Consider the following 24,745-nt stretch of genomic DNA (forward strand, 5'->3'; position numbering starts at 1 on the left):
CTTCTTTTGTTGTGAAAAGATCATGATTGAACATCTGAAAAATGTTTCAGCCATCAGTTTCTCCACGTCCGATCAGGATCAGGATGTGTGTTTGCGTCATTCAGCACCATCAGTCATGTAGTTCGAGCCGTGAAATGTTGGAGTACAGTACCCTGTCAGGTCTCCAGTGAGTGATGAAATCTGATGTGTGTGTGCAGAGCCTCGGAGCTACGTAGAGTCCGTTGCCCGGTCAGCAGCAGTGGCTGGAGGGCAGCCATCCTCACCCGTATCTCCCACATTTGACAGCAGCAGCTTGGCCAGAGGAACCACCCCATCTCACTCTTTCAACACCCCGCTGTCCTCCAGCAGCCCTGTGCAAAGCCCTGAACTGTGAGTACTGCTGGATGATGACTTTGATTGCTTGGCTATTTTTTCCCTTTCCCCTTCCTGTGCCAGCACTGGACAAGCAATTCAGCAGTTTCTCACTTACCTGTAATACACCAGATTCAACTCTCATAACCATGCAGTAGAGAAGGGCATTTCAGGCAAAATAGTTATTACTACCACAACTGTACCGTTTTTGAAGTTTTTAATTAATTCTGTACTATTATTTATTAATGTACACAATTTAAATCCATGTAATCAAATGATACATAATGTACATGTCTGCCCCACTTTATATTAAGTGTTTATAATAACAGTGTACTTACACATTAACAATTAATGTAATAATAAAGATATAACTACTGGTAATGGACTTGCTGTGGGACAGATGCATTACAGCCTGTGCACATACATATGTTACAATTACACAGTGTTACAAGTATTAATAGCCGCAAAAGCAGAATAGAAATACAATTACCCTCATATTATTGACCCTGTATAATCACAGAAGAAAAAATATGAAGTCACAGCTATAGAGATACACTTGTGTTATTGCATGAGTCAAAACTAGGGATAATTCACACGTATTTACACAAGTGGTAGTACTGTAAAGCATCTGTAACAGTGAATAAATCAGCAGTTGTTACATTGCTTTTGCATTATTACAGATTTACATTACATTACTTATATATATATATATATATATATATATATATATATATATATATATATATATACTATATTTACATTATTAATCTGTAACTACATAGGTATTAGAGACACAATTTAAAGTGGGACCAAAATATATATATACTTTGATTTTGTGCCAAGTTATTATGTGTCAAGATTATGGATCATTATTGATGTTTGAGAATGTCAGCTTTTTATATTTTTATCTTTAGCTCTGTTTATTATTCTGTACACATGTAGAATTATTATATTTTATTTATTTATTTTAGTATTATTAATACTGCACATTATTTTAAACCTAAAACGTATTATTACATTACTAAAACATATTACCAAAACCTATTCTTATGTATCAAAGCAAATTTAGAGTTTAGATCATAGAAAAAAATCATACTCAAAATACTCAACAAATATTATGTTATTCATAGAGCTGTTTTCCCTCCTCCAGAGAGCATCCAGTGGCTGATAGTGGGATGGGTCTAAGCAAAACACCCCATGGAGCTGTGGACTCTGGTTTCCGTTCTCTGCCCTCACAGAGCACATCCTGCCTCCCTATGCCCTCCTATCCCTCTTACTCCACCCCTGGCAGCCTTGCAGTCAGCTATATTAGCCCTGATATCAGCCCCTCCTCACCGGAGCCCATGCAGGTCAATGCCATGGCTGCCCAGCCTGCCCTTCATCACACCATATCCACCAATACCTCAACCAGCCCCTCCCTCCAGAACCGACTGGCCAATCAGGACAGTCCCATTCTTGATCTGCAGCCATCTCCGCCCAACGGCTATCAGCCCGGGGTGTCCAGTAGCCCCATAATGGCTAGACATGGTATGGTTTCGCAGGCAACCCAGAGCAGCCCGATGCTGAGCAGACAGATGCCCATTAGCCAGGGGACACAGAGCAGCCCCACTTTAAGCAGGCAAGCCCTCCAAAACAGCCCATCAATGGGATATCAGCCGTCCCTCGTACTGTCCATTGTCCAACCCAACCAAAGCAGCCCTGTGCTAAGCAGACAACCGTCCACCTCCCAGCCCACTCAGAGCAGCCCTGTACTCAGCAGACAGGCTTCTCTTACTCACCCCGGTCAGGGCAGCCCTGTCCTGGGCCGCCACCCCTCCATGTCCCAGGTGAGCCATGGGAGCCCAAGCCTTGACCGACATCCCATGTACAGTGGGTACACTACCCCGGACGAGCGGCATGGGGCTCTGTCCCGCCAGAGCAGCAGCTCAGGGTATCACCCACCCTCTACCCCATCCTTCCCTGTGTCCCCTGGTGGATATCCTGACGGCCTGGCCTTTAGACAGGGTAGTCCTGGGCTGCAACCGCAGTTGCCTGAGAAGAGGTGTATGTCGAGTGGGGAGCGGCCTAACGGTAGCCTGTCCTACGGCACTCTCAATGGGAAAGTGTCCTCACCCATGTCCAGCGGAGGGAGTACTCCAAGTGTCCACTTCTTCCACACACTTCCTGATTTCTCCAAACTGAACATGTGTGGTAAGTAGTCGTGTAAAATACATAGTGGCAGTTCAGCTGCATAAGTTTACACCATATTTGATGTCACTAATTACAGTATTACTTTTAAAGGTATGCACTCGGAGTTGAGCTATTATCAATTGCAGAAATCCCCCAAAAGCTTTGTTTATTGTCTAAATGTCACTACTGTGTAAATATGTGGAATTTTTATTTTTCATTGAATCATTAACTAAAGAACTGTTAGCAACTGGTTTTGTCAGAGATATCCAGTACTATGCAGAGATCAGTGACCTTCATTCATTTATTTAATTTCCATTCAAAATACTTCTGTTTACATTGTCAGGATAAACATAGCCCCAAAGAAAATCACACAGAAGCCTCAGCAATTAAATATCACGTCACATTTTCAGTATTTATTATGTCCAGCTTCTGTTCTTTCCATGACACTCACTTTCAGTTCTTCCATAAAATCTTCAGGGAGATTCTTCCACACCTCCAAAGTTCAGCCTTAAAATTTGGAGCTTTTTCTGCTTCTGGCCTTCCAAGTCATCCCAAATGCTTTAAATTATTTTGAGGTCTGGACTTTGGGTTGGTCAGTCCATTGTTCTGAGAACAGCAGCAGCTTCTTTCAGATTGATTTCCCCCTTATTTCTCAAAGATGAAAGCTTTACGTACTGTTTATCTGAGAGGGGCAGCTTTGGTGGTCTACAATGTTTTGGACATTTGGACAACTTCAGTTCTGAACACTTTTTTCACTTCTTTTATATTTCCTTTTTTATGCAAGCGGATTATCTTATTTACAATACTTACTTAATCTATTTAGCAGTATCTCCTGAGAAGTGATTAATGTGTACCTAATGGGTTTGACTGGAAATTGAATAGCCAAATGGCCACAGAGTTTTGCACAGTACTGAACAACCCCAAGTACTAAAAATGATACCTTATGTAAACAAATTGGAACATAAAAAATATTTCTAAAATATTGAAAACAAGAGTTTTATTTGCACGCCAAACCAAAGCAATCCTAATAAGTGTTGAGATGTAGGACGGCCCTTCTTGAATTGCTGACTTTAACGGCTTCATATTAACCACAAGCTCTCTGCAGTGGAAGTGTTAATTCTGTCAGTTGGATATCCAGCTGAGTCGGCTGTTCTAGACACTACCATATAATAAATGCTGTGTGCTGTATTTCTGTCATTATGATAGAATGTGACCTCTGGCTGTCTGATAGCAATTCTGTGGTTAAATCTGGAACTGCTTCTAGAATACTGGAAATACTGTCTGCCTTATTTGGAGAGCAGTGGGCCTGTGGTTAGTATGAAGCTGTTAAACTCAATAATTCAAGCATGCGGATGAGGCTATATAACTAACTTTAGATGGAGAGTAAGATTGTACCACCATACCCCAGGTTTGCGTGTCTGTTTACATGTTTACTTCCAGCTTGTTATTGCAAACAGGAATAATTTAGGAACAGGAATCTAATTTAATATCATTCCCCAAATGTCGTCCAGACTGACTTTATGTCCTCTTTCTAGATGGAAGCCCAGAGACCAGACTGAATGTAAAGTTTGTCCAAGACACTTCCAAGTTCTGGTATAAACCAGACATCTCCAGAGAGCAAGGTAAGATTTTGGCATGTGCGCTGAAATGGGGTCTTCTTGACCTATATTTAGTTTGAGAGATGAGGCATATAACTCCTATAAACAGTCCTACCGTGTCCTGACTGGCCCTGTTTTGTGTATTCGTTAGAAGGTCAGTGGCTGTTGGCCTCCACATCTGGTTCTCCTGTGAGATGCACTCTTATTGGATTAGGCAATCTGCACATAAGATAGCACTAAACACAAGCATATGCACAGCGCCATATGCATTTTGTTAAGCTTAGCAAACATCTGCATCTGCTGTGTGTAACTCAAATACATGCTCTAAGGAGGCCCCAGAAACCTACAGTGCTATAGACTCTCACTCTGTCATTCTGCACCATGTTTAAACTCAGTGGACCACAGTGGAGATGTATATAGCTCTGACCATAACCACAACACATATGGCTGTGATTTTCACATTCTGGATCAGGTGTGATAAAGACTTGAAATGAATGATCTGACTGATTGTCCAGAAGCAGAATTAGTCATGCCTAGTTAAACTTTTTCAAAACAGAATGGCATTTGCTTACCCTCTGGGTGGAACATCAACTTAAGATGGTTAGACAAGCATCCAGAATAATGAACTAAGCTCATGATTAGATGTTAAAAGGCTGTGATCAGGGCTGTATGTCTAGGCTGAATTTTTGCCTCTTCCTAAGATGAAATATGTAAAGGTTTGAAATATCTGTAATACTATGTGGTGTCTAGTTTATAATACTGAAATATTTACACATGCTATAATGCAGTTAGTTCCAACCTTACAATGTAATTATTTGAGAGTGCCAATAACCAGATAACCGTATTCATTAACCATCAGCTGTTAAAACCTACATTTACAATTATTACAGTTATTACAATTATTATTAGGCCTGCTGAAAAAAATAATTATATTATAAAAAGTCACATTATAAATTTGATATGCAGAACTGACTACACCAGCCACAAGTAGTGGTTAAGCCAGCTGACTTTCACCAAAACCCAGTTTAACTCTCCAAAAGCAAATGAGGAAAGGTGGATTAGGTGAAGAAATGAGAGCTGTATGACCCTTCCTCAGCATTTAAATGCAGCAATGCTTGCATATAGATTGGATCTGTTGTATTGTTAGGTTTAGGTGCAAGTATCGGTCACTGTACTATGTACAGCAAAATGTGTCCTCCTCATTTTATCCATCTGTGGTAGTGCACACACGCTAGTGAACTAGGAGCAGTAAGCACACACACTAGTGAACTAGGAGCAGTAAGCACACACACCCAGAGTGCTGGGCAGCCAACTCCAGCACCCAGGGAGCAGGGCCTTGCGTAAGGACCCAACAGTGGCAGCTTGCCGAGCCCAGGTATCAAACCCACAACCCTGTCATCAATAGCCCAGAGCTCTAACAGCTGAGCCACCACTGCCCCATTGTGAGGTTGCAATCGCAGACTGGTTTTAGCGCTTAGCGCTAAGCCAATACTCATTATTAAAAAAAGCAAAGGTCAGAACGCTACCAGGCAGGGTAATGAACAGGCAAATCCATAATCAGATGCCAAACAACAAAGCAAATGTCAGAAGACCAGTAAATCTACATAGTTTACTCAAACTCAAGTTACCACACAGATACTTTCGCAACCTCCTGAAATCTATTATGTATATGAGTGTTCTAATAACTAGCCTGATAATATGATCTAGCCTGCATTGTACAAGTCAGCAGATGTTGACTAGATGTTGATTATATCTTCTGTCTTTTGTTCTTGCTCCTCCTGACAGCTATTAACATCCTGAAAGAGAGGGAGCCAGGAGCATTCATCATTCGGGACAGTCACTCCTTCCGAGGCGCCTACGGCCTGGCCATGAAAGTGGCCTCCCCGCCACCCACAGTGCAGCAGGCCAAGAAAGGTATTGAGAAAGGTATTGCACCCTTAGGCCATGCACAGCACTCCACTCCACTTACAGATTCTTGTTCTCTATCAGCACACTCCAGATCGTCCTCTTTTTCACACACCTGTAAAGGACACACTGCTCAACACACTACTGCCAGGAAGCTTCTCCACTAACCCACAGCCTACCCTCTGCATCCAAAAACGATTCCAGACAGGCAGTCCGACTCTGCCTTAACCCATAATCCATCTCTCAGCATCTGATTAACAGCTTCTATCCACACATGCTTACATGTAATGCAAGTGTTTTTCATAAGTCCTTGATCAAAATGTATCGTTAAGGAGAGCAGATGAGGACGACTCTCAGCACAGATGCTCTCGGGTCTCTGCCTGCCTCATGTTCAGAGAGAATTAACTGCACACCCGTCAGGTTGTTGTGGTAGAATTGACCAGGCCATCACTTGCCACTGGGGTAATACCCTTTAGTTAAAGAATAGTCTGTAACTGTTACAGAAAACCAACAGAAAACTGTAATAATTGATTTTATTTGTTTTCATATTATATGTTTTATATAATATAAATATAATTGATGTATGTAGAAATTGTAATTGTGCATTACAAATACAAATACAATTTTATCTATGTTTAAACGTGCAAAAATATGGGAAGTGAATATAGAATATGGGAAGTGAATGTAGTTTACCTTTTAAATTTAAATTACGAATTTCATACAATTTAACCTAACTACTACTAGACTCTAACTCGTTTTTAAGAAACTTTTACATCACCTTCCTATTCACCTGTGCTTGGTTTAATCAAATATTATAAATGTACTAACTCACAACCTATAATTAATATAATGTTGCAGGTGACATCACCAATGAGCTGGTTCGCCACTTCCTGATTGAGACGAGTCCAAAGGGGGTGAAGCTAAAGGGCTGTCCCAACGAGCCCTACTTCGGTAAGTTCGTTCACACACTTCCTTCTCATCCACACAGAATGTGCCCTGTGCTTTGTAGTGCTGAATTACAGTGCCCTGTGCTCTGGAAATGCTGGACCTCAGCTCTGGAAAGACCCATTGAAATAAAAGGTTTAGTTCATGTTCAGAAAACTCCCCAGACTCACCAGATATAGACAGTACACTTTAGCTCCCTATAGATTATCTACTGATGATAATGTAGTAAGAGTAAGTTGTCTCTCAGCAGTGTTAGTTTTTGAGTTAGGTTTTGAGTTTGATTTGAGGTTAGGGTTGGGATTTAGGTTAAATTGAAGTGAAGTAAAGAATATATTACACAGATATTTAGTAAAATGTAATGGAAAGGTAAATGAGACTAAAGTGTCCTCTCTAAATAAAGTGCAACTTCTAGTCTGATGGGTTTAAAGTTGAGAACCCTATAAAGAGTTTTAATTATAGTATCATGATCAGTTCAAGTCACTCAGTGCTGCCCTCCCAGAGGCCCTCTCTCTAATTTAGTGTACTTCATTTATTACAAGCTAGGCTTGGCTGCTCACTAAAAAAGCACTGTCTCTTCTACCTTTCCTGCACTGTATTGAAAACACGACGAGCTAGATGGCTTATGTAAGCTCTAAAACACCTTCGTATGTTGACCATTGCATAAGCGTTTGTTTATCAGGATAGAGTAAGAGAAGAAAGCTGGATCTGTGAGAATGAGAGCAGGTGTGGGTGAAAGCTGGCAGAGCCGATCGCAGAGGTGTCTGATATCAGTGCTTCCCTCACCCTCCCGCTCCCTGAGGTGCTCACTTTGTGGCGATGCTCTGCCAAGTCTCATACAGGGAAAGATGGGCTTTGCTCCAAATACAGACATGGAGAGAAAGGGCTTATATTGCCTATAATGATTAAAAATGTTACTTATTTAGTTGTTGCTTATTTATTTGAGGCCTTTTTAAGACTAAAGACAGATAGAAATGGTGGTGCTACTTCTAGAATGGAGTGATGGTGTAGAAGAATCACATTTAGTCCCCTAAAAAACCTTTGTGAATGATCCTTTAAAGGAATACAGCAGCAGTTTTCAAACAGGCCAGTCTTATTTTCTTGCATTTTTGGTGCAAACATTCTTATACTACAGACATTTTTACCGGTACTTTGTATAATGTAAAGAATGGGTTCTATAATGGGCAAATATTACATTTGTGAGTATATTATTATATTATATCCACTTCAAATAAGTGTTGTTATTGTGATACAATATACTTTTTCTGAGCATATCATGAATATTGTTACTGCTTAAAGATTCATTTGTATGAATATTGTGTCATGTAAAAATTTATTTAAATAATGTGGTATAATATTTCCACCATATCACCCAGCTCTAAGTTCCAGCTAACTACAAGTCTTTTTAATGTAAAGCACCTGACCTAGCACATAATAAAAACTAAAGTATGTTCATCAAAATCACTTTATTTCAACATGTTACAACATTTCCTCTCTACTTCATGTCTCTACTTTGCTTTTCTCCCACTGTAGATAGTTCTGGTCAGTACACAGGGGTAATAAGTAATGTTGTAGCGCCCCCTAGAGTTTTCTTATCCACAAACTGAGTCAGAGCCATTGGGAAAATGCTTGTACAAGGCTTGGCATTGTGGGCTTTCACCCATGTGTTATTTTCCTAGCCTTGTAACTGAGGAGGATATGCAGGCTAGTGCTATCATCAGATTCTCTCTGCATCTAACAAGCTTAGATTGATACTGTTCAAATGATGTATTGCATGGCAAGGCTTCAGTGCATGACCTCATTAGGAAGTCGAACATGTAAAGCATGTCCTTCTCTGATTTCTGACCTTGTAAATCTAATTCAAGTCTCTCTCTCTCTCTCTCTCTCTCTCTCTCTCTCTCTCTCTCTCTCTCTCTCTCTCTCTCCACCAGGTTGCCTTTCCGCATTAGTGTACCAACACTCCATAACTCCACTGGCTCTACCATGCAAACTGGTCATTCCCACAAAAGGTATGAAATGCATTATCGTGTGTTATGTGCTCATGTTTGTGTTGTATGTGTGTGTGTGGGTGTGTGTTTGTGTTCATGTGGCCTTTCAAACATGACCCCACTCTGGCTGGTCTGTCAGGGTGATTTACGACTTCTTCGTTGGTGTGAATACTTCCTAAAGTGAGCACAGTGCCAGGGCAGCTTTTACTCTTCCTCAGACAGCTGTTAGGTGTCGTGCAGGTGTGAGAGGAGCAAGGAACGCAGGGCTCATCCCTGCTCTCTCAAACAATGTGTGACAGGGTGTTAGATCGGCATGGAGAGCCCCAGCGGGGTGAGAATTCCCTTCAGGAGAGTGAGAGGTCATAGCCAGTGTTGGACAACCAGCAAACTTTCTCCCCCTTTGCTACCTTGTCATTTCTGGTGATGTAGGGTTTTCACATTTTCAGGAACACACAGTGGGACCTCCTTTAAACCTTAACCCTTACAGGACTTTGGTGGAATGTAATAGTAGTAATTTCTCAATCTTGCAGAGACTAGATTTTTACTGTGAGATACTGAAACTGATGTGCTGCATCATTGAAGGCCATCAAAGACTATTGCGATTGAGTTGTTGGACAGTAAAGACACAAATCCCTCAAAATAATAAGAATCAGACAGATGTTCTGACTGATACTTTATACTTGACAATGTACTTTATTTGTTGAACTGCAGAAGAGCAGACTGGGCTTTCCATTCATTAATTTCCTGCATTTGTAATGATAGATCTTGTCCCAAACTTCACGAATCAGCACATTCATGTTAATCATATTAAGAAAAAAAGAGCATATAAAGTAAATGTATAACTAAATGTCAATATACTTATAATAGTCAAAATATGCTGTATGATCTGTTAATAGTTACTTTAGTATTGTAATTCAATTTAATGTGTGCAATAACTTAAAAAAAAAAAATCCAGATTTATCACAGTTATTACCACTATGTCACTTTATTAAATTCATATAATGTATATATATATATATATACATTTCAAGTTTTTCTCTTTTTCTTCTATTTGTTTTTAATTTATTTTATTTATTTTATAGAATGTTTATTTATTATTATAGTTATAGTTTATTTTATACTGTGTTTATTCTTACACAAACGGCTGCAGCTGTAACAACTGTAAATTCCCTCTGGGGATCAATAAAGTATTTCTGATTCTGATTAATGCTTGTCAGCAATTCGTAGGTAAACTGGGTTTAGGCTGTCAGTCACATTACGTCTTAATGTGGGTCTGATTTGTGTTTTTGCAGACCCCCATGAAGAGATCCCAGAGGTTGCCACGCCAGTCAATCCAGCTACAGAGCTGCTGAAACAGGGTGCAGGTAAAAAGGCATTAATGTAGTTCATATTGTCACAAATTAGTTTTTCTAAAGGATATTTTTTTGAAGGATGTTTTCCTGAGTACTTGTTTTAGTGTTCTTACTAATTCTGCCTTCATTACAAGATCATAAGAGAAACTGGACCACATATTCCATGTTGTACTTGTGTGCCCCATAAAAACCTATGGCTCACCAGCAGGAAACTGAAACTGTTATTACAAACATCTGTTACCAGAAAATTGCCCCACCAGTTTGTTCCTGTAGTTACTGAGCAATACCTCAGTGTGTAGTAAGCCTTGGAGTGTCATGGGGTTAAAGTTATTTTTTCAATTGTCCAGAAAAAAAAATATTTATCCTGTGGTTAGGATGATCAGTTCTTCATAAAAATGACATTCAGATGGTTGTATTTGGAACCAGCGTTTCTCAATCCAGTTATTGGGGCCTATTATCCCAGATCCAGACACTTTAGCTTAGAACAAGTTAGAGGTAAATGTGTAATGTCTGGTGGTACCAAGAACTAGGACACATTTGAACATTGAAACATTTGAGAACCACCATAAACAAGGAAGCTTATTAAATAAGCTTATTAAAGCTTATTCTGTATATAGAAGTGGGCAGATTTTTAAGTTTTGAGCTTTACAAATTGCCCACAAATAAAATAGGGATGAAAAGTGTTAGCTTAAACCTATTGGCTACTTTTGTTCTGATATCACTTCTAAAGCGATGCCATGTTCTCCTTCATTGTGCGGTCACCCCTGTGTGACCATAGGCCTGAAGAGTCCAGTTGATTCCCATGGTAAACTCAGTGTTACTTTATTTGTTCTGTGTTTTTCTGTTTTGTCGCATTAATAATCAACTTTGATTGATGCATCCTGAACAGACATACTCTCCTGTGTCTCGAGACTATGCATGAGGGAGTGTAACAGTATGCTGGAGACTGTATATGTATCTATCTCTGTCCGTCCACTAAAACTACATGGCTGCTCTTTAATATACTGTCATTTTGCAATGCTGGTTTTATAAAGGCTGTTTTTTGAATCCTCAGATTGATGCTAGACAGCATGTTTTATTTTAGATGAGTGATGTTGGATTGCCTTGCATGGATGCAGAAGTGCTGAAGATATGAAAAGAAAATGTGAAATCTAATGCAGAGATACTAACAATCCGGTCCTGTGTGTGTGATTAAAGGTTAAAGAGTGGTGACCGTTCTCCAGCTCTTCCAGTGTTATCCCAGATGGATTATAGTTCTGATTATACAGTAGTTTGAAATAGTAAATATGAAGTAAATGAATAGAATTGGATGTACTGGTTTGTGCACAATGTGTAATTCAGACCTGGATCTGTCACTGTACAGTTTGTAACCCATCATATCTGTTTTGATTCCCAGCATGCAACGTCCTGTACATAAACTCAGTGGATATGGAGTCTCTGACTGGGCCACAGGCTGTCGCCAAGGCGATTTCAGAAACCATGGCAGCCAGTCCCATACCCACCGCCACCATAGTTCACTTTAAGGTGTCGTCACAGGGCATCACCTTAACGGACAACCAGAGAAAGTGGGTGGATCTTAAAATACACACAATAGAATATGAGAAAATGAGGCAACACTACTAAATCACTTGCCATATCAACATGTTTATTTTATATTATTTATCAAATATTTTTTACATTGTTTTATGCCTTTTTAAGGGATGTTTTAAGAATTCAATGATCAACTTATAATAAATAATATACTGTAATTATCTATTTACATTCATGTGTTTGCTAATTTATCTGCCTTTTGATTGAGACATTAAGACACATTTTATTATAACATATTTATTTTTATGCTGTAGTTGTTTTAAAAATGTCTACAGCTTTGTTTATCATTCTATACAGATCTTAAACTGTATCATTTGTATTTAAATCCTAATATCCTACTAATTGTCAGAAACCAAAAAAAAGTGTCAGCAGCCAGATTTTATAGGTTTTATATTATTGCAAAAAAATCTTTAATATCATTCTTTATTATTGTTAAACATTGTATACATAACAAACTGGTTAATATTGGTTAACTAGTATATGTCATATAAATATCATATGTAATATGTATTCTATAGTGTATACATACAATTGTTTTGTGCATTGATATAATGTATATTAACCTATAACAAACAATATTAATGTCATATTTCATATTTTCTAAAAAAGATTATCTTGTTAACCAACAGGATTTTTTTCCGACGTCACTACCCCATCAGCACAGTTACGTTCTGTGACATTGACCCGCAGGACAGGAAGTATGTGTCCCATTCTTTACTTTTTCGAACTGACCATACACCTAACAAACGCAGCACAGTTTTAGCTGACTATGTAACATCAGACACTCCTTTAATCGTTACATGAAACTTATATGTTACAGCAGCTCCTATATCTATCTATCTATATCTATATCTATTATATATATATATATATATATATATATATATATATATATATATATATATATATATATATATATACACAGACTGTGGCTTGACTCTGCCTGTTTTAATGTTTCCATAGGTGGAGTAAAGCAGAAGGTGGCACTGCAAAGTAAGTATCGTTCAGGCCTATGATGATGATGAGGATGATGATGACTGTAGTCCTTCTTAATTATCTGTACTGAGCACTTTTGAACATCAAGAGATATAAATGCTTCAGTCCAGCCTAGTGTGTAAGCTGTGTCTGGACTACATCTCTCATACTCGACCATGAGCTTTGACATAATCATCTCGTATTTCATTTAATTGACTGTAATTATCCACTGTCACAACTATGCCCCTGTACCCACCCGCACACATACATATACACATACACTTTGTGCCCTGCGTTGCTCTCTGTCCTAAAGCCTGTCACACTATCAGAGCACTGAAGCATGTGAGTGCTTTCATGGCTCCTCTGGGCTGTGTATTAAAGAGATGAGTCTGTAAAAGGCCACTCATAAAAAACTCTGCAGTGCTGATGTACTGGGCAGATAGCTGAGGCTGGAAGAACAGATTAATAAACTGGGCAAAGGATGAAAGCGCATGATGTCAGGGCCAAAGTGGGTTATGCTGGGGTATGATGCTGTGTGGTTTATAGGCCGAATAGAGAGAGCTAGTCAAGTACAATAAAGTATTATGAAGCTGTGCTAATTATAGCACCAGTTTAAACATGTGCAGAGTGTGTAACTGTGTGTTGAACTTTTAAACAGCTCATAGAAAACCAAACTGAAACATATCGTCGCTGCCAGCCTCAAGCGTCTCAGCAGCTGAGATTGGAAGTAGGGGTAGGCAGGCTCGAGGCAGGCTGTGGACCAAGAAGGTTAGAGGCACTTACAGGCAGGGGGAAATTGGTTGCTATATTATCTTCTGATCTTCTGAGGCTTGACCTTTCGTTTTAGGATGAGCTAGACTAGACAGAAGTATGATCTTCTGTGGGTAGTTCTGCAAGAACGTTTCTCAGGACACGGAAAGGGATTTGTAAATTGGTTGTAAGTGGTTGGTGTGGAGCAACAGATAATACCACTACCTGCTAGTGAGCTACCTCGCCACATGGGAGACTGGGGTTCAATTCCCAGTCTGGGTGACTATGCTGTGTTACACCAATAAGAGTCTCTGGGCTCCTAACACTACATTGGCCCACCTTTGTAATACGAGTAACCTTGTAAGTTGCTCTGGATAAGAGCGTCAGCTAAATGCCATAAATGTAAATTATAAATTGATCATACTTAGTTTTGTCTAGGAGAACTTTTCCTTTCCTGTGTGTGGCCTTAAAGGTGCCATAAAGTGCATTTATTAAGTGTTTTAAGTTGTTCCTGAAATAGTAAGTCCATGTGTATGTGACTTTGGTTGGAGTGAAAAATGCCCAGATTCAGTTTTACAAGCCTGTTTACCACCCTGTTATTTTGCCTCAGAATAAAACACACGGATCTTTTCTTCCATTTTTGGTGGGTTCATAAAGAACAATTAGGAGCTCTGGTTGGCTGGCTTACATCAGCCTTGTAGTTTAGCATATCATAGAATAGCATAACTTTGCTTTAAGCTCTGTAACAAGAACATTGTAATTCTTATTTTTTGCAATTTGTCTGCGTCATACTAGATAGTATGGCTGTCCTCTCTGGGTGACCTGAATGTTCAGTCGACATAGTGTGCGCTCAGCTAGCTGAGGAGATTGGAGCAGGGCCTGGTATGGTTAGCTTTTAGCCAGCACTCGCTCATTGAATTGACTTGACTTCTTTCACATTCATATCCTCCAGAGGAAGCCATTGTGTTTAGCGGCGAAAGACTTGGGTTATTGTTGGGGTTTTGGAATTGGCCTCTTTTAAAGTTCAGTTCTACGTAAGATGATTTGATAGATAACAGTTCGCTCCCCTTCTTTTTGTTTACACAATATTATCATTGAGATGAACTAGTATTACATTTTGAATGTTTTTTGGTATATCTCAAACCCCACCTCCACCCCTCCCCGCTTCCCTGCTTTAACTGCCTTTAGGTTAAAACTGCTTAGGTTAAAACAGTGTATATAATAAACAAATGTTGTGTATATATATATATATATATATATATATATATATATATATATATATATATATATACACACATACATACACACATATACATATACCAAACAAGGAAAAAAACAACAAACAAACGAGAAAAAAAATCAGACATGGAGGGGAAACACTGTGGATATTATTGATTAGCCATTCCACATGTATTAAGATAATGTTGGAGCTTATCTCACCATCTAAGGTGATGGTCTGCATATTTTCAAAGTGGGTTAACACTGGGTTCCCAGTTTTATAAATTGTTTTGGTTGATCCTCAAAATGTAATGTATGTAAAATGTTTTCTACTTTCAGAAATAGTAAGATGGCATTAAGCCAGTGTGTAAATTTAGGTTGGTGTGTTGATTTCCAATCTTGCTAAATTCTTCTTCGTGCTAAATGTGTGGCAAAGGCCAAGGCGTCACTCTTTTTTATTATTTACTGATGCACCGCTTTCCAGAACCCCAAAGGCTTCACAACAACATCAAATGCTTCAGATAAAAATTTAAATATGGCCGTCCAGAACTCAGACAATCTGGGACATGCCCAGAAACTATGTGTCAGATCACTCCCCTTCTATTAAAACGATTGCATATTATGAATAACCATGCAATACAAATGTAGCAAAGCTTATGGAGACTGTGTTGAAAAATGCTTGAGTATTCCATTCAGGCGCCCTAAAGATCCAGTTAGCACCTGCTAATCATGGTAGGCAAACAGTCCATGCAGCCTGTGCTAAAATAATACCGTTCTTCTGTTTAAATCAAGGTGGAAGTATCTGGAAAGACCTGATCAGAAGCTGTTCTTCTGTTTCAGGTTCTTTGGATTTGTGGCCAGAAAGCAGGGAAGCACAACAGATAACGTCAGTCACCTGTTCGCTGAGATGGACCCTGACCAACCCGCCACAGCCATCGTCAACTTCGTCTCCAAAGTGATGATCGGCTCCCAGAAACGATGAGCTGCTCCGGGCTCTCACACCCCCCACCCCACCTTCTCAACCCCCCCCCCCCTGGAGGACTGCTTTCCCTTCTTTTCTGTTCTGATGCATTCTCTATTCTTTCGTTTCTGTATGTGTGTGTGTGTGTGTGTGTGTGTGTGTGTTAACGTTCAGCCAAGTGGTGGAATGCTCGCACACTTGAGTGTGTGTGTGTCAGGAGACGTGTTTAGATGGCCTAGGGAGTCGAGCTCGGATGGGGACAGAGGAAGTGCTGTGAAGGGGAGGAGTGGTGTGGTGAGGAAGAGGAGAGAGGTGATATTCATCTCTGTGTGGGGTTAGACCTCAGATAGGAGGGACTGACGTCAGTGAGAGTGTTGTTTTTGTTTTGGATTTTTTTTTTGTAAAAAAAAAAAAAAGGAAACGAAAAAGTTTAAAAAGAGGGATGAAGGAGATGATGAGACTGATACCAGGCTTTTGGATTGATATACCAAAGATCAGACAGCTGTCAGGATCTATTTGTAATTATTTGAAGGTCTTTTTTTTGTTTGTTTTTTGTTTGTAAAGTAAGACTGCTTATTTTGGAGAATGTTGAAATTTTCTCTCAACTTAAACAGTAAAATATCTTGTCTTCTCTGGAAATGCGTCTATATTTTCGTGCTAAAAGTACTTAAGAGCATTTTGCATGTTATCATGTGTGTCCAGGCAAGTGCTGTGTAGCACGAAGCCTATTTCACTATAACACTTCACATATGCAGACCAAACCTTTCACTGGCTATAAACTATGCGGGCCAGATTCCACCGTTAGCTCTATTTTTTCTGTTATTGTCTTCTTTGAAATTTTATGAAGTCCTGTCCACTCAGTCTTTAAATGTGTACTGTCCAGAAGTGTAGGTGGTGGACTGCAAAATGGCCCTCAGGTTGAAAAAAGTAATGCATTGAATTTACTACAGAATTTACACACAGATAAGATAGTGTGGCTGTCCAAACAAATAAACAAGCTACATAAAATACTCTCAAAAGTAAAAATGCTCTGTTAAGGTAAGTTCACCATACAAGCAATATTGTGTAGCAACCTTACCTTAAACAGATTCAGAATCATCAAATCAAATGAAATGTATTTGTATAGCGCTTCTTACAACTGGCGTTATCACAAAGCAGCTTTACAGAATCAGTAAGAGGACAAGAGACCAACAAATCATAAAAACCTAAACCTAAAAAGCCTACATTCAATGCACTACTGTGTTTTAATCAATTTGGATAGGCCTAGCTATCTAGCTAAATAAGCAATCCTGCTTTGAAAAAAACATCCTCCAGATCCTGTCCTGTCCATGCTGTAGTCCAGCCACAACCTTCTGGAAAAAAGCATCTGTGTGTGCACTGCCATCCCCAGCTCCTGCCCAGGGAAGGGAATGTATTTGTCCAGCAGGGAATGTTTTTTCTCCTCTCTCGCTACTCTTTCTGGTCATTATCGTGGCTATCCAGCCTCTGACCTCTGTCCTCCTTGTTCTGGCTGTGTCCCTTACTTTCGGAGGCTTCCTACCAATAAGGGCTGGCCATTTCTTTCCACTACTGCTATGTTATCTTCAATTCAGGTCAGAACAGTCAGTGTGTTGCACTTGGTGCAGAGTTTTGGGTGTTCCAGTGCATACTGTATTATACAGGCCTTATTCAAACACACACACACATTCATCATACCCCAAAGTAAGCTAAATATATATAAATATATATATGAAAACACTTCAAAAAGTGACTTTACTGAATATATTTATTATTTTGCTATGTTGCTCTATGTTAACTCCTATACTTGTGCATATATTGTATAGTCTACCTAAAGATTGCGAAAGCTTTGGGAAAAAGCAAAAAAAAAAAAAAAACTATTTTGGCTAAGATTTCAAAATCGAGAGGTTTTGAGGAGCATTTAGTTATATATGGTGTAAAGTGTATGTATTTGAAAGCTTGTTGTTGTGGTTTTTTTTTTTTTTTTTTTTTTTTTTTTATTACTGCCTTGACTTCTTATGACTTGTACTGTTTTACGCTTTAAGGTAGGCGCTGACACTGCTTTGGCAGAGGAGAGAATGATCCCAAGATTTTATCATGTCTTTACATGGAATGGTCTGGGAATAGTGTGCAGGGGTGTTCAGCATACAGAACGTTGCTCCACTAACACTTCAGACATGTCATATTACCACGTCCTCAACTCGCCTTCCCACCGTGGAAGACACTTCAGAGATACAGGGGAAATCCTGTTCTCCCCCAGAAGACAATATCAGTGGTGCCACCTAGAGGCAAAGTCAGGCCTTACATACTCCCCATTTTCCTTATTCTCATCATATCAGGTCCACTGAATCCCTCCTGATGATTCGGGCAATTACTGCAGTGTTTTAACTGTAATTTGCGAAACGTTGCCACTGTCTGATTGGATAAAAAACCAGGTGTTCTTTTCTACATTGTGTCCATAATGTCACACCTATACACATAGACAACACGTCATGGCCATTACCACAGAGGTGTTTAAGGCCACTGTATTGAGGGCAAAATGAAACTTTCCTTTTTGTTGTTTGTACATACTTTCGTTTTGTTGCCAAAGATTTTATTTGACTTTTCTATGCTACACGTTGTTTGAGTATCGATCACCCTGCAGTTGGTCAGCAGGTCAACGTCTTTGGTGAGGAGAGTGTGGAGACCGGCTTTGGTGTGAAACTGCATAGGGCTGCTCCTTTCCCCCGTTTAGCCTTAAAAGAAACTTCTCTAATAAGGTTTCAAAGCACTTAACTTTCAAGAGCTGCAAGAATAGCAAAAGCAAAAAATGTAACAGATGTCTCTCAACGTCTTTTATCAGCGCCAGAAACCGTATGAGTAGTGATGTGTACATTAGAAAGCTTTCCTCATTAGACACTTCACTCAGCCTGTACACTTAGATCAGCTCACGTCTTATTTATTATATAACTCGCCAGCAAGAATATTGTTACATCGGTTGGTAATGTGTGTGTTTTTTTTTTTTAATATGATGTCCTCAAGAGAGAGAGAGAGTCTCTCTGCTCTAACGAAGCTCTCACTTTTCCGTATGTAAGTTGACAGTGTTGTGCACACTAATTGACAATAGCTCTTGGCCTAGAATGTGTGAATGTGCTACTATTGCTGTACAGAACTATGTGTTATTTGCTTTTTGAATGTATGGCTTCCTTCGTTTTACCGTTTTTTTGTTTTTTTGAAAATACATATTAAAGAGCAATCCAAATCAGATACATTAAAGTACACTGTTCCTTGAAAGCCTTTGTTTCTTGAGTGCATTTACTGCTCCTTGTATTCTTCCACACTTGGCCATTCATTGTATTACAGTATATCATCACTGCCATGTAAAAACCTTGCATCTTCAAAAAGGCAACTTTATTTGCCATCAACAGCCGGAGTCAGAGAGAGCACAATCACACCCTTTACTGGGGTGGGTTGATGGCACTTCCTCCCCACATCATTCTCAGTGTGACATTGGTCAGCACAGGCGTCTGTTAGCTGTTGTATCCGAGCTGGGAAGCTGTGCTTTCCTCTGAGCGTGATGGCTACCTAGCAGCAGCCCAAAAAAGAGGCAATGACTGGCTTCACATGTGTTGAAGGAGACATGTGCTAGTCTTCACTCTACAGTTTTCAGTGTTGGGGGCACTGCCAGTGATAGGAGGAGTTCACATGAATAGGATTGGGTATGGGGCCTTCCAAATTGGGTAGGAAATGGGGTACAATTAGAAATGAATTAAGGCAACTTTACAGGAGAGGCAAAAAAACTTTTTCTAGTGGAAGTCAATGTCAAAAAAAACATTTCTATTGGTCCATTTGACATGGAATTTGGACACAATTGTACTACCAGATTCAAATAATTTTAATAAATGCACACATTCACACTCACACTGATAACACTGCTGATAAATTTTGAAACACATTAGAAACTCAACAGAGGTCCTGTGGTCAAGCCTGGAGTGTGGTCAAGTGTGGGATGAAACCACTAGGGGTCAGTGAGAGAAGGAGTGTCTGGGTAATTCCCTTGCCCACAGTGACTGTTTTGGCTATGTTCACATTACAATCCTCATGAATCAGGTTCTGTTTTTTGCTCAGATTAGATTTATGACATACATAAATGTAAGTGACCTGTTTCTGACCTAAACTGGTTGCTTCACTCTCCAGCAATAATTTTTTATTGAAACTGGCAAAATAGACATCTCAGTAGCTCATGTGTGTGAAAGCTTTTTGCTCAGGAGGACAGTAAACAGTTTGTCACCTTTTGCTGTTTTGCTGCTAGCTGGTACAACACAAAGCGCACCACATGAAATTCAGATCCAAGCCACATTTGGAGGTGGTTTGAAATATTCCTTTTTTTAGTCCCACAGTGGGGAAATTCACAGTGTTACAGCAGACTCTTAATTGCACTTATGGGGGGGTATTGAATTGTATTTTTACACTGAGGGATTTCTATGTGATTAAAATCGGATTTGTACAGATACGTCTCAGTCAGGATGCTCTGGATTGACTGTTCAGACTGCAGGCAGGGTTCAAATCGGATTTGTTTCTCTAATCAGATCTAGTGAGATGACTGTCTGCACTGTTACTTACAAGTGATCAGATCAGATTTGTGTCTCTGGACATCACTTATCACCTATCTGTAACAATGTAAGTGCTAATGAGCTCCTTATACGCAGATACAGGAGAGATGGAGGTCAATGAGGTCATTGTCTGACGCATTTTAAGTGATGCAAAAGACACTTTGGAATCCGTCCAGAGCATCCAGACTGAGACGCATCTGTACAAATCTGATTACAAATGCATTTCAAACCAAACGTGGTTTGGATCTGATTTGCAAAAATCAGATTTCATGTGGTAATTATCAGATATCAATCTGGATACGAACTAGATATGGCAAGAATTGGATTTGGGCTGGCAATAGCCAAAAATAGCTAAAGTGTCACTTGTGTCACTCACACAGTGCGGGTAACCAAAAAAGAGCCACACGGGCTAGTTACTTAGCACCTACATTGTATCCACAGCAACCCATGTGTGGGGTTTGTGATGTCCTAACACGCAAATCTAATCTGATCACTTGCAAATTACAGTGTGGACAGTCTTTACAGATCAGATTTGAGAAACATGTCTAAACATAGCCAAAGTGACTCAAATCTGATTGGAAAAGATAGGAAAAAATCAGATCCGTGTCACATTAAAGGCCAAAAACTGATTGGAGTCTCTTTGGCCTGGTGGCCTTTGAGACCAGGGATGAGAACCCATGTTCCTCAGCAAGTAAGAAAGTTCTCAAAAGACACAAAAGGAAGTATCAAACAATGAAGTTCTACCCAAACAAATCAGACTAGTTTGAGCAGATGCTTTGAATTGATTGATGCTTAGCTGGTCTACCAGCATGACCAACATGACCACGCCAATATGACCAAGCTGGATGACCACCATGACCAGCATGACCAAGCTTGGTCACGGTAGTCATGTCTTTTGAGAAATGTTCTTCAAAACTGGTTCTGGACTAAGCTGGTTCACCAGTATGACCAGCTTGACAGTCTGCTTTTCAACCACCAAATTCAACCATCTGGTAAAGCAGCTACCAGTAAAAGCAGATCTTGAACAGTGATTGAACAAAAGCAACACCCTCAAAATGAGCTGTGTTTTTCACAGATGAGTAAAACATGTCATATAAGCCCTGAAATAAAGGTGATGTTGGTTCTACACTCCTCACAGCTGTCTTTCAAAGAGCACAGGGAACCATAATAAGTTGGGAATAGATATGTTGCACTTACAGTAGATGACCACTTGGTGTCAGCGTTCATCCTTCAGACAGTATGCTGACTTTGACATGTTTGGGCATTAGAGGAGATGAAGGCCAAGCTAAGGTTATCTACTGTTTACAGCAAAGACCTTGTTTTATTGATGCTGGTCGTGAGATAGATAAGGCGTCAGAAGAATTTCAGGCGCTGTCTGTTGATATAAGTCCCCCTTTGCTGAGCGCACTGATGTGTGACTCAAAGAGTCGTCCACCCCCAACACCCAAACACTGGAGCCGGTCTAGTCTCACAGTTTACACATACTGTATCGCTCCAGGAAAACATCCCTGTTTGACGTTACGGACAATGGAAAAATACAACACAGCTAGTGATGCTGAGGGGGTGTGTGGGCTGCCTCCTCTGTAGATGAACATTTTCCTGTAAATATCATTGTGACTCTGGAAAATGGCAATTTGCACTCAGCAGGGGGTCCAAATGACAAGATGGGCAGCATTAGGCAGTCCGTTTGAGACCAAGGAGGGGGATAACCCTCTAATCCAAGCAGGCTTTGAGTACCAGGGAAGAAAATCTGAAAATCAATATTTCGTCTGGTTGCTGAGTGGAGTAATCTTTCACGAGAACAGGTGTCCTGTCACCCAGAAAAGCCTATTGTCCTTGCGTCACACCCCGTCATGGCGGCATTTGGAGGGAAACCCTCTTGCATGCTGAGGGCCAACAGTGTCTGCAGCAGAGAATTGCATTCCATCTAAGTACTTTGGCATCTGATTGATGACAGAAGCCAAGTGTATTTTTCATGAGAGTTCAAACAGACGGAAGCAGCTTGACAATGAACGGCCATGGAGGGAACTGCTGACGAGAGATGCTTCCCATGATGCGCAAAGTCATGTATAATTGCTTGGGATTGTTGTATTGTGACAGTGGCATGGTAACTGGTAAATATGACTCAAATGGCCTTCGGATTTTTTTTTCCCCATTTAAGCTCCAGAGGCCAAAGCTCCACTGACTCAGTAAAGTCTCGGCACTTCCTCCAAACACACACTTCCGGATGTTATTGCAAAGCTGTGCATGCGTGCTTGCCTTTCATTTTTCAGTCGTTAGGATGTTGTTTTTTATTCCTTTCTCACTTCCTTCCACAAATAAGAGAGGTAACTTTCTTCGGCAGCATAACACTGTGACGGGCAAAATCCCCAAAATTGATGTCAGTTTCCCGGTAAAAGACTGCGCTAAATGTGTTTATGGCTGCATGTCAGCAAGCGGCGTCCAGGGATCTGCATTTGGCTCACTCATTGGCAAAGCGTGCCCAGTTCAGAGAAGGGCTGCAGTAGCTTTCGGGCTTTCGCTGTGATTCACTGTGAATGGGCATACACTTCAGCGCTTCCTTTTAAAGGCTTGGCCTGGCCTGGGTATCGGCACTTGCCCTGCTCTTGTAACTATCCCAGGTGCCCTTATTAACAGTGGTCAGAGTGCATGGAGCTCACTGAAGGCCTCTCATTTGCGGACAGCTTAGCCTACCCCCATCTCCCTGATCCGCGCTTTTCTCTTTTCAGCAGGCAGGTCAAGTACGCTCTTGTATAAATAGCCTGCAAAACAGAGGTCAGGGGTCAGGGCCAAGCTGCGCCATGGGGGGGGGAGTTGAGTATTGAAGCCCAGGAGGGATCAGGTGGCTCCTCCTTATGGAACAGGAGGGGCACTGTGAACACCTGAGTGATTCGCAAGGGGGTGGGAATAGTCTAGATGGAAATAACACAACCATCACGCTGCCTTCCCCCTTGGAGAATTCGCAAAGAAGGGGCAACCATCCGGCTTCATTTTCCCTAAACAGGTCAGGTGCTTTTCCAGTTTCAGTTTACGAGCTGCTCTGCTGAGGCTGTTAGCTGAGGCCATGCTCAGCAGACACACATCCCCATACAAAACACTTAACCTACTGTGCAAGGCCCAGTGTAAGCAAGTCTTTTAGGAGGTTGCACTCTCTCCAGGGCTCCAGAGCTTTGTTGCCTTGGTGGAGGAGAGCAGAGGAGGCCTCTTGTGTTAAGCACTAATTGCCTCTGGGCTCCCAGCATGCCGTAACAGATGGCTGAATGGTCAGCTCAGGTCAGGAAGGGTCAGAGCTGTTTGTGGTAGTTGTGACATGGCTGATGCTTTGCAGCATGCAGGTGGATGGCTGGATAGTGACCTCTGACCCTTTCTCACCTTCCCCCCTACCGCTTTCCACAAGACCTGTGTTTCCAGGCCTTCTCTGGAAAGATATGAGTTACTAGGCTTACAAGAACATCTGTATCATAAACCATGACCTTTTTTATGACATTTTTGAAGTTCTGCTGAGACAGCTAAGTACTTTCTGTATCATTGTTAGAGACGAGTGTTGAGGTTAACCCGAGTCCGAGCCTGTTTGTCCATATCATGCACACCCTGCACAGATGTAAAAATGGCATTGCCTGCAGATCATTATGCCTGTAACAGGACTCTTGACCTGTCCTGAGGGCCACATGTAGGCAAAGGTTTGAATCCTTTTGCCCTAAGGGCGACAGCATAAACATCTAGGCCTAGTACAGTAAACAAGCCCACGTGCTTGTGAAACCACATGAGTCTCTTGTCAATCATAGCTTGGAGCAGTTTCACAGGTGTTGGGTGTCCCTTTGGCTGGTGAACGGGACAGGGTTCCTCTTCATAAATCATCATGATAGCTGGCAGGATCAGCTGTCTGTCTTGGTTGATGATGGATTTGTGGCGTGGGGTAATGGATGTTGCATGAAATAATTTGGCCTAGAGTAGTGCTCAGAAAAGAACCACAGAGCACTGCTGTTTTTGGGTCAGTCTTGTTCTTTGGAGCATTTGACCAGGCAGAAGAACATCCGATCCCAGATCAGTACTGCTTCCATGTGATTCTATATGAATACAGCGATGACCCCGGCTGACTGTTTATGCATGTGACTGTAACCTACTCCAATATGAGGGTGGTACTTGAGATGCGTAAGAGCTTGACATGATATTGCCATGTTATAAAACTGCAAAGTTTCCATTTGGCCAGCATTAGGACCGCTCTAAAGTTGCAGTGGGGCGTAATGTCAGAACACGGTATACTCTAAGGGTGCCTCGCCACGGCCATGTTTAGCAGCTGTTAATGCCCATTCCTAGATTACACATACCTGTGACGAATCTCGGAGTAGGATTTCAG

The 24,745-nt window shown here is 40.7% G+C and overlaps 1 protein-coding gene across 14 annotated transcripts in view; it reads left to right on the top strand.

Moving 5' to 3' along the window:
• tns1b (tensin 1b) overlaps positions 1-19,069 on the top strand; it is a 212,577-nt gene extending 193,508 nt beyond the window's left edge. For 8 of the 14 annotated variants that reach the window (XM_072685580.1, XM_072685579.1, XM_072685574.1 and 5 more), the window contains 12 exons: positions 198-369; positions 1,502-2,541; positions 4,056-4,142; positions 5,904-6,044; positions 6,882-6,974; positions 8,897-8,974; positions 10,246-10,317; positions 11,084-11,110; positions 11,702-11,870; positions 12,525-12,593; positions 12,859-12,888; positions 15,679-19,069. In XM_072685580.1, the coding sequence (XP_072541681.1) occupies positions 198-369; positions 1,502-2,541; positions 4,056-4,142; positions 5,904-6,044; positions 6,882-6,974; positions 8,897-8,974; positions 10,246-10,317; positions 11,084-11,110; positions 11,702-11,870; positions 12,525-12,593; positions 12,859-12,888; positions 15,679-15,820 (2,120 nt within the window). In that variant the 3' untranslated portion in view covers positions 15,821-19,069. The remainder of the gene's footprint in view (positions 1-197; positions 370-1,501; positions 2,542-4,055; positions 4,143-5,903; positions 6,045-6,881; positions 6,975-8,896; positions 8,975-10,245; positions 10,318-11,083; positions 11,111-11,701; positions 11,871-12,524; positions 12,594-12,858; positions 12,889-15,678) is intronic. The other 6 variants (XM_072685578.1, XM_072685588.1, XM_072685587.1 and 3 more) reach the window with 3 other exon arrangements.
• The last annotated feature ends 5,676 nt before the right edge of the window (positions 19,070-24,745 follow it).

The sequence above is a fragment of the Salminus brasiliensis genome, chromosome 8, assembly GCF_030463535.1.
Source record: "Salminus brasiliensis chromosome 8, fSalBra1.hap2, whole genome shotgun sequence".
NCBI classification, from domain to species: Eukaryota; Metazoa; Chordata; class Actinopteri; order Characiformes; family Bryconidae; genus Salminus; species Salminus brasiliensis.